The 17,878-nt window shown below is 37.6% G+C and overlaps 1 protein-coding gene and 1 long non-coding RNA gene across 2 annotated transcripts; both read right to left on the bottom strand.

The window, feature by feature from the left end:
* Positions 1-2,992: 2,992 nt before the first annotated feature.
* On the bottom strand, positions 2,993-5,751 carry LOC137578659 (uncharacterized). The gene is given in 6 exon segments (XM_068292232.1): positions 2,993-3,345; positions 3,835-3,977; positions 3,979-4,085; positions 4,143-4,263; positions 5,405-5,599; positions 5,663-5,751. Coding segments are annotated over 6 exon segments (1,008 nt in total).
* A 1,084-nt stretch (positions 5,752-6,835) lies between these two features.
* LOC137578658 (uncharacterized) lies at positions 6,836-7,585 on the bottom strand. Its single transcript, XR_011032735.1, has 3 exons — positions 7,412-7,585; positions 7,019-7,350; positions 6,836-6,964 (listed from the first exon to the last, which is right to left on the bottom strand). It is a non-coding gene; the product is annotated as an uncharacterized lncRNA (long non-coding RNA).
* Between the last annotated feature and the right edge of the window lie 10,293 nt (positions 7,586-17,878).

The following is a 17,878-nucleotide window of genomic DNA, read 5'->3' as shown; positions in this document are numbered from 1 at the left end:
TATAATATACGTCTGTCATTATATTGTAGAGTTTGTATATGTTTCTAAATATATTCACAAATTCATGTTCAAGCTCCTCATCACTGGTCAGAACTCGGATTCTCCAAATATCTGCATTCCTAATAAATAAGTTACTCAAACAACCATCCATGAATACAGAAAGAAAGCGAAATGAAAAGAAAATAAAAATTTGATAGCAAAGGAATAGATAAAAAAGACTAGGGATTTCATTAAGAGATAGAATAAGAAGTAGGAGAAGGAAAAAAGGAACCTGAAATTCTTGAACAACTCAGCTCAGCCTGAATCCTATAGAGAAACACGGTTGAACCGAAATACTGTAACAAGTCTAACAGGCCTCTTAGTTGGGCGCCATAATTATGTAATGTACACAACCGGAAATAATTCCAGATCATGTACATCCCCTCTTAGTCAAAAAAAAATAAATCTATCTTGATCAAAGAGGAGGTCGGGTTCGGCCTAAATAGGTGGCCTCTCTCTTGCAGTCCCTGTACATCAGATGTTACGATAGGCAAGAGCACCACAAATCAGGCCGAAGCCAACACATACGGGCTTAATGTATTGAGAAGTTTGGATCCGGTTGGGACTTCTGGCTGTCGGCTAGCAAACAGTCTTTGGGAGGGTTCATTGGACCAACATGTTCTCAACACACCCGTATTACATAAAATAAAACAAAGTCCCTGTTGCACTAATATTACACAATTACTCAATTGAAAGAAATGAACTAAGAGATAGAGAAAAAAGGGATATTAGTATCGCACGAATAGGGAAGCTACTAAGATGTTATTGTAGCTTCGCGTCTTAACCCACCCCAACCAATGATTTTCCCATCGCAAGATTCTGGAAAATCCCAATATAATCAGCTCACCGCTCACATTTCGCCACAAGGAAGATTACGTACTCTTTACTCAAACATTATAAACGATATTTATTCACGAGGGTTACGGAATACTAAAATACTTCGATAAGTCGGAAACATAATCCGATTGAACTAAACTAAAATGATATATTATAATAAACGATACTCAAATTAAATATTTGGATCATTTCAGGCATCCAAAAGCCAAATTGGGAATAATATGTTTTGTTTTGTTGAATCTTAATTGTAAGGTGGATATATATAAAATTATAGATATTCAAAATAAAAATGACAATTGAAATTTGTAAATATTCAATTTAAATTATGATTTCAAATATAAATGGCGACTCTGCTCACACAGTCAAAGGCGATTATCGATAGCGATTTAAGTTTAACACAAGGATTGACAATTTCCTTTTCTTTTCAATACTTCCAATACTTTTTTAACTTTACTGTACTCGTGATGGTTTTTCTTATTTGCAGATTAATTGACAATGAACTCTCTTTCTTTTTGCATAAAAAAACAGGGAAATACCAGATCGATCATGATTTATGGTTTAGAACTTAGGACTTACCCATCCGTCCGGTCCGTCGAAGGCCTTCGTCGTCCGCTGGATGATGCTTAGGAATAAAATATTAGGTTAAATCAAGCGACTGGCATTCCTATGCAACAAATTCGGTCCACGGGACTCTCAATCCGCAACGAAAAAACTTTCTCTGCCCGTATCCGATTCGGGCGGCTATTCCAAGCTAATCAACTTCCTCGAAAAGTCTCTGTGCCCTTCACGGTGTGCAGCTTTTGAGCGGTGTCTCAACAGAAAAATATCTTTTGCAAATTTACAGAATTTCAACTGTGATTCCTTTTTCCAGGTTTCCAAAATACAAATCAATTATGGCTAATTTTCAAACGAACTTGTTAGAAATTTACAATGATTCAAATATCCACAAAAAATATAACTTACGATAATAAGATTCACAAAACTCTATAATAATAGTTGTCCTTGATGCTCCAAATTAGTATAAAGTTAATCATTAGGCTTGATGGCCCAGAAAATTTCAGATTTAAATTTATATATTTTTTTCTCGAGGAGCGGCGTGGTTAAGGCGTCTAACCAGGGCGGAAGTTCGTCAGAAAAGAGTGTGGCCAATGCAAGCGATCGCGCATGATACCTATTCGCTAGGGTTGCACTAGTAGAACTATCGAACTTCTAAGCTCAGCTGATCATTATTATCGACGCACTTACCCAAGCCTTACTGAAATTCAAATTAACGCCTTAATTTAAAAAAAATAAAACTAACGGCAGAAACTGGGCACTACAGATTGTCACAGATTGTAATGCGTTCACGATGACAATGAAAAAGAAAGAGGTTCCGTTGCGTGTAGCACGTTGGGCAATGTACCTACAAGATTTCGATTATCAGATTGAACATCGTTCAGGTTCAAAGATGCGGCATGTGGATGCCTTGAGCCGTTTATCTTGTTTTCTGCTAACTAACACTATAACTCATAAATTAAGGAAGGCACAGTTGTCAGATGATTGGACTAAATTGATTAGGAGCTTAGTTCAGGAGAAAGGATATGAAGATTTTTACATTGAAAACGAAATATTGTTAAAGGACCCCAATCGAGAACTTATTGTCGTTCCCCCGCAGATGGAAGAGGAAATAATACAGATTGCACACAAACAAGGACATTTTGGAGCTAGAAAGTCTCAGGATATCGTAGAAAAATCGTATTATATTACAAAATTTAAAGAAAAGGTAGCCCGTGTTGTTGAGTGCTGCGTGGAATGTCTTATTGTTAATGCCAAGACCGGTAAAAAGGAAGGATATTTGATGCCAATAAGCAAAGGAGATCAACCATTGATGACATATCACATTGATCACGTTGGCCCGATGGAGGTCACAACAAAGCGTTACAATTATATACTTGTTATTGTTGATGGGTTCTCTAAGTTTGTATGGTTGTATCCGACTCGTGGAATAGGAGTCGTGGAAGTACTTAGTTGTCTTGAGAAGCAGGCCATAATTTTTGGTAACCCGGTGAGAATAATTTCTGACAGGGGAGCAGCATTCACGTCCAATGCGTTTAAGGATTATTGTAGCAGACAGCATTTACTGATAGCAACAGGTGTACCCCGTGGAAACGGCCAAGTAGAAAGGTTGCATAAGATAGGCCGCATAGGCCAGATTCTGAGCCTCACCGCCTTGCAGTGATCGACCGTAGCTATGCTCGTGTTCATAGTGCGGATGCTCTACAACCTCGTAGTTCTCTTTCTTTGATTCCAACAGGTTCTTCAATCCAATGATGCCTGAGAGTAGCAGAGCAATCTTGCCAATGACCAAAGCCTTGAATGAGATCAGTGCCAAGAAGCCAATAGCCAGAGGCAGCAGAGCGGCCATTTTCAGTTTGAAAAGCATCAACAGTGGCATCAAATACTTCTCCTTCTCCTTCTTCTTGCCGCGAGCTAGATAGACAGATAGATAGATAAATAGATTGATCAATAACAGGCTTATGACTTTCGCTTGATTACAGAGTTTGCTGTCCACTGTCCGCTCATTAGCAAATGGAGCACAAATAATTAAGCTAACTAGCTAATAATAACTGGCTAACTAAAAGGCAATTAACAACAGCAGCTAAAAACAGCCGCAACAAGTTTGCCACTTGGACATGGACACTGTCAATGCACCGCTAAGAGATGCCTGGGAATCTGAATTGAAAACCAACTCTGCCTGACCTCAATGTATGTGACGCGAGAATTTAACAGTGAAAACAGGATTTAAGTACGGCATCTTGAACTGGTAAATACATTACTAACCCAAATTGGCAATATGCTAGCAAACCAGATCGGCAGCTGGCTATAATTTATGTGGGACCACAAACAGCTATGTGCTACTCTATGTTTCTATCTGTATGAATGTATAAATATTTGCTCCTACCACCCCGTTCAACTTACACTCCTCCAAAGCACGTTGCATATCCTGGATGGAGTCCTTGGGGACCTTGAATTGCAATGTGTGTGTGCCAAAGAAGGGGGCAACACGCTCCACCAGAAAAGAATCGACCTCAGATTCACGGGCTTCCACCTCTTGGCTTAACATCATTGAGAGATCGGCCTACAGGAATATCAATGGTTTTCACCAAGGCAATGCCCTCTGTCAGCCTCACATCTCCGTTTTCCGTATCAAAGTAGTGCAGGGCACGTTCCTGTTTAAATATTATCATGTGACATCAGGAATGGCAGAGAGAAAGGGGGGCATTTACCTTCATGTACAACACCATCGATCGGTCGCCGCAATCCTTGACCATTTTGAGGGCACTCGTCAATAGACTGTCTGCCTCGGAGGCAGCTGCCGCCGTGGAGGCAATCAACGCGAAAAGACACAAATTTCAACATGATTATAATTTTTTTTTTTTTTGGTTTTGCACAAACATTAATGACACAACAGAGAGATGCGAGTGGTGGTATATTATCCTTTTAGATGTTTGCACTAGCTAAGAGTTCTTTTGGTTTGATATGTTTCACTTGATTGAGTGGCACTGCGCTCTATTGGCTTGTTCGATCTTTCGGTCAGAAGGCAACCGGTAAACTGTGAATAGAAGACTCCCGCGCATCGAGTTTTATTCCCCGCCAGCAGAGCAACGACAGCAGCAGAAACAGCAGCGATGACGCAAACAGACAAAAAAAATTAATAAAAAAAAGTAATCGGCATTGACGATGCGGCACGATGCGAGTGGTTCGCACTCTCCCACCAATACCCCCACCAGAATTGAAACAGTAGCCAAGCTTAGAATTTAAATAAACAACGGACCACTACATCATTAATACACTAAAAATCGGCAAAGGACTGTTAGAGCAATTTAGCCGCTGCTATCATGAAAATCAATTCAAATATTCTACTTCTATGTATAGAATGTATGTGTTTGTGTATGCGGTTTCCATTATTATTTGGCAAAAAGGTTTGCCATTTCGGCATTTCTTTACTGAATCTACAGGAATTGTCCTTGGTTATTTGTAGTTCTACATTACGATTATGTTAATTTTTGACATTTTAAAATATGTTTAAAAAACCCAAACAATAGTCTCACATATATTCATATTTTACTACGTTAACTTAAAATACTATTTTATTCATCGTCTGACCGCTATCGATAAGAATCGGTAGATAAATGAGTCTACCAAATCATAAACACAATGAATCAAAACTCATCGTTAATAAAACAAAATATATTCCGCAACATAAAAATATATACATCATGTAACTCTATCAGCGGTTAACCGTAAGAAATTAATAAGACTTATGGCCTCATACTGTCCCATAGAACAAATATTTCTTGCCACCCATTCCATTGTATCTTCATCAGCGGCTGCCACGAACAGTCGTCCATTGAACTCCGTTACGGGAGCCTCTTTATTGAATGAGAGGCATGCAACGCTTCTAGAATCATGGAAAATGCCGAAGAAATCTTCAAGAAGATGGCAACAATCCTTCGCACAATCTGAAGAAGATACCACCTCCACAAACGGCCTGTTTTCCGGAAATATATCCATGTATGGTGGCCGCAGTCCATTTTCCTCCAATTCCAGCTCAGATTCGGATTCGACTTGATGAGGTCTGGCCTTATCCTCACAGCCTCCCATACCGCAAGCCTCTATCATTGCTCCATCGGATGAAGTGCTCGGAATACTCTCCTCACTAAACTCGACATCATTTTTGAACCTATTTTCAATAGACCGAATATTCAGTCAAGTTTAATTTAGATTTTCTATTGCTTGCACTTACCGCTTAACGTACGCGGGTTTTTCGTGCCCTTGGGCAGACCAGGCAGGTAAGCGGGCAATCAACAGCAGCAACAACAACAATAGCAACATTGAGGGCAATATTTAGTGTCGCATTTCGTTGTAATATAAATGAAAGTGAGTGAGCGGGGCAGCGGCCGCAGAGCAACATGTTTCTTTGGTTTTTTTTTGAATGGGCTGCCTTTAATAAGCTGTAGGAATAATAAAGATACAAATTTCGTTGCTGCCAAAAATAAAAAAAAACTAAAATTGTTTCGATTTTATAGAAGGTTTTTGTACGTTTTTTTTTTCTTCTTACAATCCACAATGTGACAGAGAAAATTCGAAGGCACAGCGGATGATAGTAATTGAAGATAAATTCCAATCAAACCTGATTTAGCTCATCGTCAGAACAATGCTACGCCAAAAGTAACATAGAAATTAGAAATAAACTATATTTTCGAACAGGGTTATTCCACTTTTATTTCAGAATTTGTATACAGTTAAAAAATATTTCTAATTTTGTATCAAAAAATATTATTTCTGTTTACTTGCAGCAACTATGGTCAAAACAGTAATAGAATTATATAGAAATTCTATATTTAATTAAAATATATTATTTGATTGCTTGCCCAGTTTATGGACAAAACTGAAATGTTATTTTAAAGAAATGGAACTTCAAACGATGACATCTGTTCCTTATAAACTCGACACTTGCAGCGTCCATCCAAATAGTAACTTCATCATTTCGACAAATTTTGGTTATATTTTTTTCACACATGGATCTAATTCATCATTGCTTACCACAGCCCACTTGTCGGTATCCAAGCTAATATTTTGTTTTTCTAGAAGGTCGACTATTTATTCGAAATAATAGTGGACTTGTGGAATCACCGCTATAGCCTGTGACAGGCGCCAAAAAATCAATTAGTCCAACTGCCTCAAAACTCTCCAAAGAGCAAAGGGTTTGTAATACCTATTCCATCGTGTTGTCATCGGCAGCTGCAATGTAGAGCCTTCCAGCGAATACCAGGACTGGGGTTTTTTTGTTGAACGTCAGACGTCGCACCTTCCCATAGTCCGCAAACCGCGGAAAAAATTTTCGGAGCAAGTGGCAATAATAACAATTACATATTGCCTGTTTTCTGGCAAAATGTTTTTTTATGGTGGTTTTACATTTTCCTGACACATTGTGATTTCATTTTCCACTTCAGACGATGGAGCTCTGGGCTTTATCTCGCATCTGACCAAACTGCAAGCTTCGCGCAACGAGTCTGATGCGCCTTGATTTATTGCCACTTATTCGCTAAGTTTGCAAAATTTGTAATATTCCTTTATATCGAATTTATCCTACACATACCTATCTGAAGCCGGATCTCCACTTTCCAAAGAGTCGTTACTTGAACCAAAATCGAGATCAATTTCTGACGAATTCACATCAGCATCATCTGTAGTTGCAGTCAATTTACCTATAAGGCAAGTTCCGACATAGCAGGATATCCTTGGTTTTTTCTGATTCGAGCCGGGATCACAATTCTCAAGGTCTGCCATTTCAATCACCAACTCGGCATCCGAAATTGTTCCCTTTGACGATATCAGGACACAATCCCCCTCAGATATGTGTAGGCGCCTTTCGATCTGCGGTTTCAGATCATAGACTGTCTCGTAAGAGGCGAGCTTAAACTCCACTGGCTACTCCGAAAAAAAGGGACACTTGGTCATACACTTACACTATGTCCTTACTATCACGTACCTTTCCACATTTCCGCTCAATAGTTATTTTCAAAAAAAAATTTATTTTTTTTTTGTGATTGTTTTGGAATATTACTTGAACTGTGTGTTTGTTACAAGGAAAATATGTTTACTGAATTTCAGCCAAATCCCAGGCATTCTTAGATCTCAAGTTTTTGTAATTATTTCTGTCGTAGATAAATTCGAAATTGAACTACCCAAACAGTAGGCAAGTGGTTCTACAATTTAAAAAATCCTAGTTGGCCTAGAATATTTCAGCATATTGAATTAAGTCAGTTCTTTCTGGAACTTCAATGAGACAAGTTCTTATAATACAAATATTTATTTAAAAAGCATATAAATAAAAAAGTCTATTCGATTTAACTTTCGTTTTCACATTTATTGTACTTGAAAAGTAAAAAATCAAAAGAAACTAACATCGGCTATGCCGAAGTTTGTATACCCTTGCAGTCCTTGGTAATAATAATTTTACATGTTCAAAATTTGTTTTCTGCAACTCAATTCATCAATATACAAACAAAACAATTTTACTCTCATATTATCACATATGTAAATTTCATAGCATACTCGATTTTAATGAAAATGTTTCTTCTAGTTTTAGAGCTATATGATATAGTGGTGCGATCCTTATGGTTTTCATACCTTATTTTTGCCGGGTAATAAAAACCGCCGAAAAAAATTTCAGCCCGATAGCTCTTAAGACGGCTGAGTAAAACGCGTACGCACAGACGGACGGACAGACGGATATGGCTATATCAACTCAGCTTCTCACGCTGATCAAGAATATATATACTTAATGGGGTCGGAAACGTCTCCTTCTGTGCGCTACAAACATCTGATCAATTTTATAATACCCTCTGCAAGGGTATAAAAAGTAGACAAAATTTAAAAAAGCTCTATGGTAAAAAACTGTTTCCATCCAGTTATGTTACGTCAATGGAAATATCTCTTATATATATATATACATATGATCCCATTTAGCATTCGTATCAGGTAAATCATTCAACTAACCACTGAAGGCAAATTAAGTGCAAATATCAAAGTGATAAATACTAAACTATTGGGGCAATGGCGAAAAGGGCAAATATAAATGACCTATTTGTGCTCACTCACTACATTGCTGGACCCGGGTCACAGAGGAAGAAGGAGGCCTAGCCAATGATGCCAATTGTTTACAGTTGATGTGTGTGTGTGTGTATGGCCAAGTCCAAGTACAAGTTTCTCTCCGACGTCAACGAAGACGACGACGCCGACTCGGATGGCGACGCTGTCAAAAAAAAGGCAGCCACAAACGAAGTAAACAAATTCTTTGACTTTATTTTGTTGTTATACCCGTTTGCAGTTGTTGTTTTCTAGATTCATGTGCTGCGACGTCTGCCTTAGCTTTCTGTGTGTGTGTGAGAGTCGGCAGACTTTTTCGCGTCTTGTGGACGGTATTGTTTATGTTGGTAGCTTGCGCAGTCTCAGTCGCAGCAGCAGCAGCAGAGGCAAGTTTTATTTCATTTACTTTTAAATTGTTTTGTAATGCGTACCGACAGCGCAGTCGTTGGCAGCTGCAAGACGAGGGCTTCATATAAAAGGCTAGACATCTGGAGACGCATACAAAAAATTCATCTCAACGGTCTCGAGAGCCCAACAGCAGCAGCAGCAGCAAATTATTAGCCCTCAAGGATTAAATCGCGTCGCGTATTCTCAACCGAAAATGAAACTGTTTGCCATTGCTTTTTTTTACAACAGAGAAAAAGAGCTAAAGTTACCAGAAGCAGATAGAACGAGTCTAGGTGCCTCAGCGAAAGCAGGTGCCTCTCTCTTACCCAAAGCAGCAACAGCAGAGTGAAAGAGACAGAAGAGCAAAGCACAAGGGGCCATATAAGCGCAAGCATGTGTACTGCAAGAGGCAGTCAGTGTTTGGAACTCAGCAAGATAACATCGAGGAAAAAAAATTGCTTTGGATCATCAATAGGACTACCATTCAATACAAGGATTCACAACGGAAGGATCAACAAGGACATAGGACAAGGACATTCACCGTAAGGTGAACTAAGCTTCAAGGATACCGCAGCACCCAAGGAGATTAATGCAAAGGACATCAGGAAATTCGGCAGCAAGGACCATTACTTTCCCAAGTATATTCTAAACATTAATCGGAGTAAGCGCTTATTTTCTTTGGGAAACATCGAGGGAGATTTAATCACTTCTCCAATAACTATATTCTATATTCAAGGATTTTCCCAAACCGGATCTAACTCTATCTACAGGCAAGATCTTTCTTATATATGTAAGAATTTATTTTATTCACTATATTTATTTTGTAGTATTTTAGTTTATTTTAATGTAAAACTATTTATTTGATTATTTTAATTAGATTTAGTTGGAAATTAGTCGTCTTTACAGCTTCGCGTCGTTTCGTCTTTCGTCTTTTTTGCAACCGCTCTCGCTCGTCTTTTCGGTTCGACTGCCCGTCTTTAGCTCAATTCGCCTCGCTCAACAGAGTTGCCAGACCCAATCCCACAACTCGGCCATCCTAGTAGGCATTCGCCTCGAATGCATCCTGGTCGTCTATGTCACAGGGAACCCACGGCTTCATATAGGCAGCGCAAGTCGTAGTTCGCCTAGGACCATCGTTGAACAATGTATCTTTGACCACGTCGTATGTATCTTTGGCCTTTACCATGGTAATGCGGTACGGACCTAAATATTTGGGCTTCAGCTTCAAACCTCCTCCAAGTTGGGTTCTTTTAATAGCTACCAGATCACCGACTTTGTATATGGAAGCAGGTCTGCGACGTAAGTTGTAGGTCTTCTTATTTTCTTCTTGCATACGAAGGATCTGCTGCTTCGCTATATTCCGTAGATCATCTCTGTTGTCGTTAAAAATCTGAATCATCTCATCGTGAATTATTTCTTTCAGCTTAAGGTCGTCTTTCGTGTGCATCTTTGTACCAATCAGTAGTTCGAACGGCGTTGAATGTGTGCTTCTGCTGTACGTTGAGTTAATCGTTTGTTGCACTTTGCCGACAAACTTATACCATTTGCTAGGGTCTTCTATCGAAATCTTAGACAACACGGATATAATAACAGCGTTAAGGCGTTCGACTTCGATATTTCGATATTTTCTGCCTTGCAATACTCTTTAAACTCTTCAGAAGTAAACGCAGAACCTCTGTCAGAAATAATTTGAACTGGATTTCCAAATATTAAACTTTGTTGTTGTAGTCTTGTGATTACTTCCTTCGTAGATGTCGTTTTCGTCGGGTACAACCAGCAAAATTTTGTAAAGCCATCGATAACTGCAAGAATGTGCTTATACTGCTTGTGAGTTGACTCTAAGGGTCCAAGAAAATCGATGTGGAACGTCTGAAAGGGCAGTTCTTCTTTCGGCAGTGGATGCAGTTCTCCTTCTTTTTTACCAAGCTTTCGATTAAGTGTTATACATGGAATGCAGCATCTTATTTGGTGTTGTATTTTCTCATCTAATTTTCGGATATAATACTCCTTTGCAATTATTTCCTTCGTCTTTTTCACAGAAAAGTGACCTCTTTCATGAGCATGTTTAATAATTTCCCGTTGCAGAGTAGAGGGAACTACAATTAGTTCTTCATCATTAACCAACTTATAAAGTATGCCAGCTTTCATAAAATAGTTGTTATGAGAAGTTTTCTGAGCAAGAATATCGATTATAGCCTTCAATTGGTCGTCTTGTGCTTGAACATTCTTTAATTTACTGTGTATGTAATCTTCTGATATAATCATAACAGGGTAGCGACTAAGCGCATCCGCATGACGTCTACGATTTCCTGCACGGTGCTCAACACCAAAATCAAATTCTTGGATCTCAAGAATCCATCGTGCGACTCTAGTGCACACATCTTTTTTATCCATCGTCTTTGCAAACGCATTACAATCGCTTATGACTTTAAAATGCATACCTAGAAGGTAAACTCGGAACTTACGAAATGCTTCAACTACCGCCAGAATCTCTAATTCGTAGCTAGTGAATTTTCTTTCCGCTTCAGTCGTCTTTTTGCTCATGTAGTATACAGGGTGCAATTCTTTATCATCAGGTAACTTTTGTAATAAAATTGCTCCGAAGCCATCAATCGATGCGTCTGTATGTACTTCTGTTTCAAACTTGGGGTTAAATATTTGCAAAACAGGTTTCTGTGTTATCAATTCTTTTAGCAAATTAAAAGATTTTATCTGACTCTCGTTGAATCTAAAAATTGCGTCGTTTTTTAATAAATCAGTAAGAGTTTTGGCTATAATCGAAAAATCTGCAATGAACTTGCGAAAATAACCAACCAGGCCAAGAAAACTTTGGAGCTGCTTTTGATTCATCGGCATAGGAAATTTTTTTACAGCTTTGGTCTTTGCGTTTGAGATACATATCTTCTGATTCTTTATAGTATGCCCCAAAAATTCTATTTCTCTCTTCAAAAAGCAACATTTCTTTAAGTTAATGACTAAACCATATTCTTCACATCGCTTCAAAACATTTCTCAGATTGGAGACGGCTTCTTCTTCAGTTTTACCAGGGATTATAATGTCGTCGACGTATGGAATAGCCGTACCAGCACGGGTTAAATCACGAAAAATGGCATTAACGTGTCTCTGAAATACTCCAGGGGAGTTCGTCAATCCAAAAGGAACTTTTAAAAACTGATACTGTCCGTTGTGTGTAACGAATGAGGTGAATCTTCGACTCTCTTTTTCAACATCTACATGGAAAAATCCATTCTTTAAATCGATTGTGCTGAAAACCGTTGCTCCTTGTAGCCGATCCAATTGATCTTCAATCAGAGGTAATGGAAAATGGTCTTTTACTATTACCTTGTTTATTCTTCTATAATCAATGCACAGACGTGGAGTGCCATCGCGTTTTTTTACTAATACGACCGGACTGCTGAATTCAGACTCGGATTGTTCTATTATTTCGTCTTTCAGCCACTGATCGACTTGGTCATCGATTATGCACCGTTCAGCAAAAGCGAATCTGCGTGGTCTCGAATAAATTGGACTATCGTCTTTTAAAACAATACGCATTTCAACATTTGTCGATTTTAACTTTTCCGGCTTATAGTTTTTGATAAGTTCGTTCACTTCGCACTTTGTACTTTTCGATACATTTGAGTCAATGTCAATTTCGTCGTTTTCGACCTTTATTCTCATTACCGAACTTAATTCCGTTTCATCATTATATTTCCCGATTTGTACGCCATCACGATTGATTTTTATTTCGGCTTGCTTACAAAAGTCTTCTCCCAAAATCACTTCAACATCTAGGAATTCAGATGATACCACTAAAAAAACCAAATCAAACTGTTCTTGGCTTACGGAAAGCCTTCCCGTAAACGAACCGAACCACTCTCTTTTTATCTCCGAAACCGTATAGAACTTTATCAACTTTAGCCAGCTTAGGTTTTTTCAAACGATTATAAATTGTTTCGGTTACGATATTATATTTGCTACCAGTATCAAGCAAGGCTATACACTTTTCATTGTTGATTGACACTTCTTTACACATAAACATATGATCAGCTGATATTTTATTAGTATTACGAACGTCTGTGCTATTTTCAGGCTTTTTATTTGGACAGTCTTTTGCTATGTGACCAAAATTATTGCAACCAAAACACTTTCTTCCTTTACTCTTATTGTCACAATTCTCAGATATATGTCCTTTTTGCCCACAGTTATAGCATTTTATACCACTTTCTTTATTTTCGTATTTCATTACACTTTCTTTTTTGATTTGAACGTTCTTAGACTCACTCTTTTGATTACTCGACTTTTCCCGCATTTTTTCATAGCATTTTATTTTCTCTTTAAACTCTTTTAGGTTATTAGCATTGTACAATATTGCTTTGTTCATACTCAAGTCATTAATTCCGTCAATTACATACTGCATAAGAGCACTGTTCTCTATATTACCCCGTGATGCCATCTCTTTCATTTTCAACAAATATTCTTGAACACTTTCACCTTTCTCTATTTTTCGTTCTGACAATTGTTTATGTAACTCCGCGCTATTTATTACTGTTTTAAACTCATTTAAAAGTGATTCTTTCAATGTCGACCAGTTTTTAATTCCGCGTTCACTCAGAATAAACATTTTATCAAGTCCTTTAATAGCTCTTTTAGCAAAAACAAATTTTTGTAAACTATCCCATTGCATCAAGTCAGCCATGTCTTCGAAATCCTCAATCCATACTTCAACTGATAAAGTTTCATCGCCATGGAAAGGTCGTAAAGAGTCCTCAACGTCACGAAAACTCAAAGCGAACCTCGGTGGTGGCATGTTGACATTCACTGCACTTTGCGTATCAATATTGTTGGCCACGACTGTAGAGTTTGCCCGATTCGTTTTGTTTCGCATATTTTCGTTTGTTGCAGCTGTTCTAAAATTCGTTTCGTCGCTCACCACTGACAACATTTCGTCTTCGTCTTGCATATTGCCTACATCGCCATCTCTTTCGCACTCATCGTCGTCATCTTCGTTTTGATCATTCTCTGTGTCAAGGTCAGCTAGCAAATTTCCAACTTGCAAATTGCGAAATAAATGGGAAGTTAGATTCGATTTATCATGCGATAAACCCAAAACGTTACAAATAATCACTAGATCGTTATTTGTTAAGTTCTTTTCCACATAAGACACTTTACTTTTATATAAATCGCTGTTGCAATCAAAATCAAACCCTTCAAACTTTCTCAATCTTTGGCGATATGCACGATCGCCTTCTTCTTCGTAAATAAACTTGTGAAACAATGTAATATTAGATTTCTTTTCAGTTTTCAGTGCCTCTTGCACATTCCCAAAGTCTTCAAGTTTGCTCATAGTTCTTTCTCTTTCGCACACACACTAATATATATGTATATATACATACGTCGTTTGCCACGTCACCACAGTTATCGTCGTATTCAAACACTTTCTCGTCGTTCGTTGAAAATTTTTTACCGTTTATTTGCCGCTTTTTCGTCGTAAGCCGCCACTTTTTCGTCGTTTGATGCTAATTCTTATTCGTTTTGCGCTGTTTTTTTTTTGTTTCTCGTCGTTTGATTTCACTGTTGCGTCGTTTTGTGTAAGTTTGTCTCTTTCTCACTCACTACTTTTTATTTCTTTATACATAAGTTGAGCCATGCCTTCTTTGTAGGTTGAGTCATGCCTATTTTGTAGGTTGAGCCCCCATATTTGTAGGAATTTATTTTATTCACTATATTTATTTTGTAGTATTTTAGTTTATTTTAATGTAAAACTATTTATTTGATTATTTTAATTAGATTTAGTTGGAAATTAGTCGTCTTTACAGCTTCGCGTCGTTTCGTCTTTCGTCTTTTTTGCAACCGCTCTCGCTCGTCTTTTCGGTTCGACTGCCCGTCTTTAGCTCAATTCGCCTCGCTCAACAGAGTTGCCAGACCCAATCCCACATATATTCGAACCATTGCAAAGATTTTGTTCAAAATATTTAAACCGAAAACCACCTCGAAAGTTTCCCTCGCGGCGATAATTCTCATTTACGCGTCACCATTACTTACTTTTCTTTGAACAAACATATATATTTTTATATTTTCTGACCCCTCCTCTGCAGAATTTATTAAAAATTAAATAAAATATATATACGCATTGGTCAACTTGCACATCCATGTCATAGTCTATCGGTTTACCATAGCCATCTTTACCTAGTATCGCGTAGCCTACTGGGCGAACTCCGATATCCTTTGGCTGCTTATCGCTTATATTACGACCCTGAATCCTTAGTAATATACTAGCAATGGGCGTTCATTGGATAAACCATCGTAGCAAAGCCGTGTTGGAAGTCCTTTGTGACGAGTTCGGATTAGACACCGGTGGAATAGTGGAGGACATAAGAAATCGTTTCCGCGAGTTCGCCTCAAGGGACGATCATCATCCTGAGGTATTGAGTCGACTTGCCAAAATCGAAGCCCAATTTAGTGCCGGGGACAAGAAATTAGATGTAAAACCACAGTCCACAAGACACTAACTATCGTTCTGAATCGCTTTCTGGTTCTCGTTCCTGTTCTCCGACATCATTCGGTATGCCAGGAAATTAGGGCTTATCGGAAAATGGGGAAAAACGAAAATTTCCAAGAATATTTCTTCCTGATGAACGAGGAAGTATCGAAGAATCTGCATTGATTCAGTATGTTATTAATGGTATTGGAGACTTTGGTAGGGACAAGTCAACGTTGACGTTAAAAGACTTCAAAGACAAATTGAAATCCGCCGAAATAATGCGAGAGAAATCTAAGAGTGATAAAAAAAAATGTTCTATGATTTAACAAAAAAATCCATAAAAGTGAACGTAACTCCCACCCAATGCAAAGGTACAGCCGCTTCTTGTGAAAGTAAAAACCAAGTAAAAAAGGGTTTTGAATGCAACCTATTTGGCCAAATTGGCAGAGTGTCGCAAGAAACCGGAAAAACGCAAAGTGAGTAATACACGAAAACTAAACACATCAATCTCACGTATATATAAAGAGATAATAATCGACCGTTTAAAGATAAATGCTTTGATTGACACTGGAAGTAAATACAATCTTATGTCCGAAACGACTTATAAAAGAATACAACAGCCAAAGCAATGTGAGTGCAACATATTATTAATCGGGATTGGTAGTAGCGACGCGGTCAAAGCCATGGGTTCAATCAAACAACCATTCGTAATTGACGGACAAGAATTGAAATCAGTATTTTTAGTAATTAATCCACAATTTCTTGACGAAGACTTGCTATTAACGCGAAGAATTTTGTAAAAGTGTGAAAGTAAAAATAAATCGTGAAGAATGTATGATATAGGCACCCGATCTTCATTAAATTCGTCACAGTCCTTAACAGATACATTAAAATAACAAATGTTTAAATGTAATGTAAACACCTATTTATTTTCTGAACAATAAGATGTATTTTTTTCTTCGTTGCCGGAAGAAGAGAGCGAAAACTTTCAGTGCGGCACCAGGCCGATATTTGCCATAGGCGACTTAATACTAACAAACGATACTTAAATACTAACAATCGAGACTTAAATACTAACAATCGAGACTTAGAAATAAGTGGGATTGCACTAACAGTTCCACATTTATGTGCTGTGCCTATTATGTTAATAAGTCCTCGCTTATTTCTCTTTATTATTTTTATGCCGTTCATTTCGCGATTTAATTTTTCGACTAAATACTGAATGTGGACTATGTTCTTATATGGTTCTGACTGCTCAACTAAGTTGTTGTAAGTGGTTTGTATGTTGGTTAAATTTACAGTTAAATAATGATATTTAAAATCTGAGGGTAAATCCATGGTTCCTGTTTTGAATACAAAATATCCATTAGGTGCCTTTATGGGATTAATTTCAATGCTTTGATTATGCGTCGAGTGTACCATTGATAAGAGTAGAAATAGTAATGTTGGGATCTCTGAAATTAATTAGTGATTTGATGAGTTTTCTTTTTCTTCTTGAATTTCGATTTGTAGTGTGTTGTTTGTCTACCTCGGTTTGTTTAAATATAATGTTTGTCGTCAACTTGGGTAATTTCACCTGTTTTCTTAAAGCGTGTTGTCGTCGATCTAACTAAAGGGGCTTGTTTATACTGTGTATTTATTTCAAAATCGTTCCTATTTTCATTTAATTTATCAATTTGTTTTGCTTTGTTAGCTTGTGTATTATAAAGAGGTGTGCCTGTTTAAATAAAGATATCTGCTGGTGTTCTGTTTGTCGTTAGATGTTTAGTTTTATTGGTATATGTGTAAAGGATAGTTTCAAATTTAGTTTTTTTTTGTCTTCTATACTAGATTCTGCATGAATAACTCTTAGCTTTTCGTTTACAGTCCTGTGGAAACTTTCCACGTCTGATTGCTTGATGTTATACTTATATTAACGTTTTCTGATTGTAGCCAATTTTGAAGAGCTATGCAAATGAAAGCTGAGTCCTTATCTGCTTTGATTTCTAAGGGTTTACCCATATCGTTAAAGATTTTTGTGATTGACCTTTTTGTTTCAAGCCAATCTCGACTTTTATGATACCTGGATGAAGTAATGATTTATGGTTTTTAAGAATAATTTCTTTGAATTCTGCATAAGTGGGAATGTCTTTTAATTTGTAAGTGGTTCTCAATGTTTTTGTTTGGTTGTCTGGGCTAATTATTTTAAGATAAGCTTCTTGAAGTATTTGAAAATATGTGTCGTTTTGAATATAAAGTGCGTTATTTTTTGAGCATAAATATTCCTTAATAATTTCTTTAGGTCATTTCTACATATGATATTTCTATCTTCGTTTTGTGAAAATAGTGAGTAAGTATTTGACGATTGTAAAATTCAGGGGTTTTTCTGAAATGGCTAGTCACTCAAGGTGAGGGGGCAACGGATCTTGGCCAAGCGGGCTTCGCTAACTCCACTAATATTTCCTTTTACGCTTCCCTTTCCCAGTCCAAGAGGCAACGGATCTTGGTCAAGCGGGC

The sequence above is a fragment of the Drosophila tropicalis genome, unplaced genomic scaffold, assembly GCF_018151085.1.
Source record: "Drosophila tropicalis isolate 14030-0801.00 unplaced genomic scaffold, ASM1815108v1 contig_628, whole genome shotgun sequence".
Classification (NCBI taxonomy): Eukaryota; Metazoa; Arthropoda; class Insecta; order Diptera; family Drosophilidae; genus Drosophila; species Drosophila tropicalis.
The sequence above is the reverse complement of the archived record's forward strand: the minus strand, read 5'-3'. Positions and strand labels throughout refer to the sequence as shown.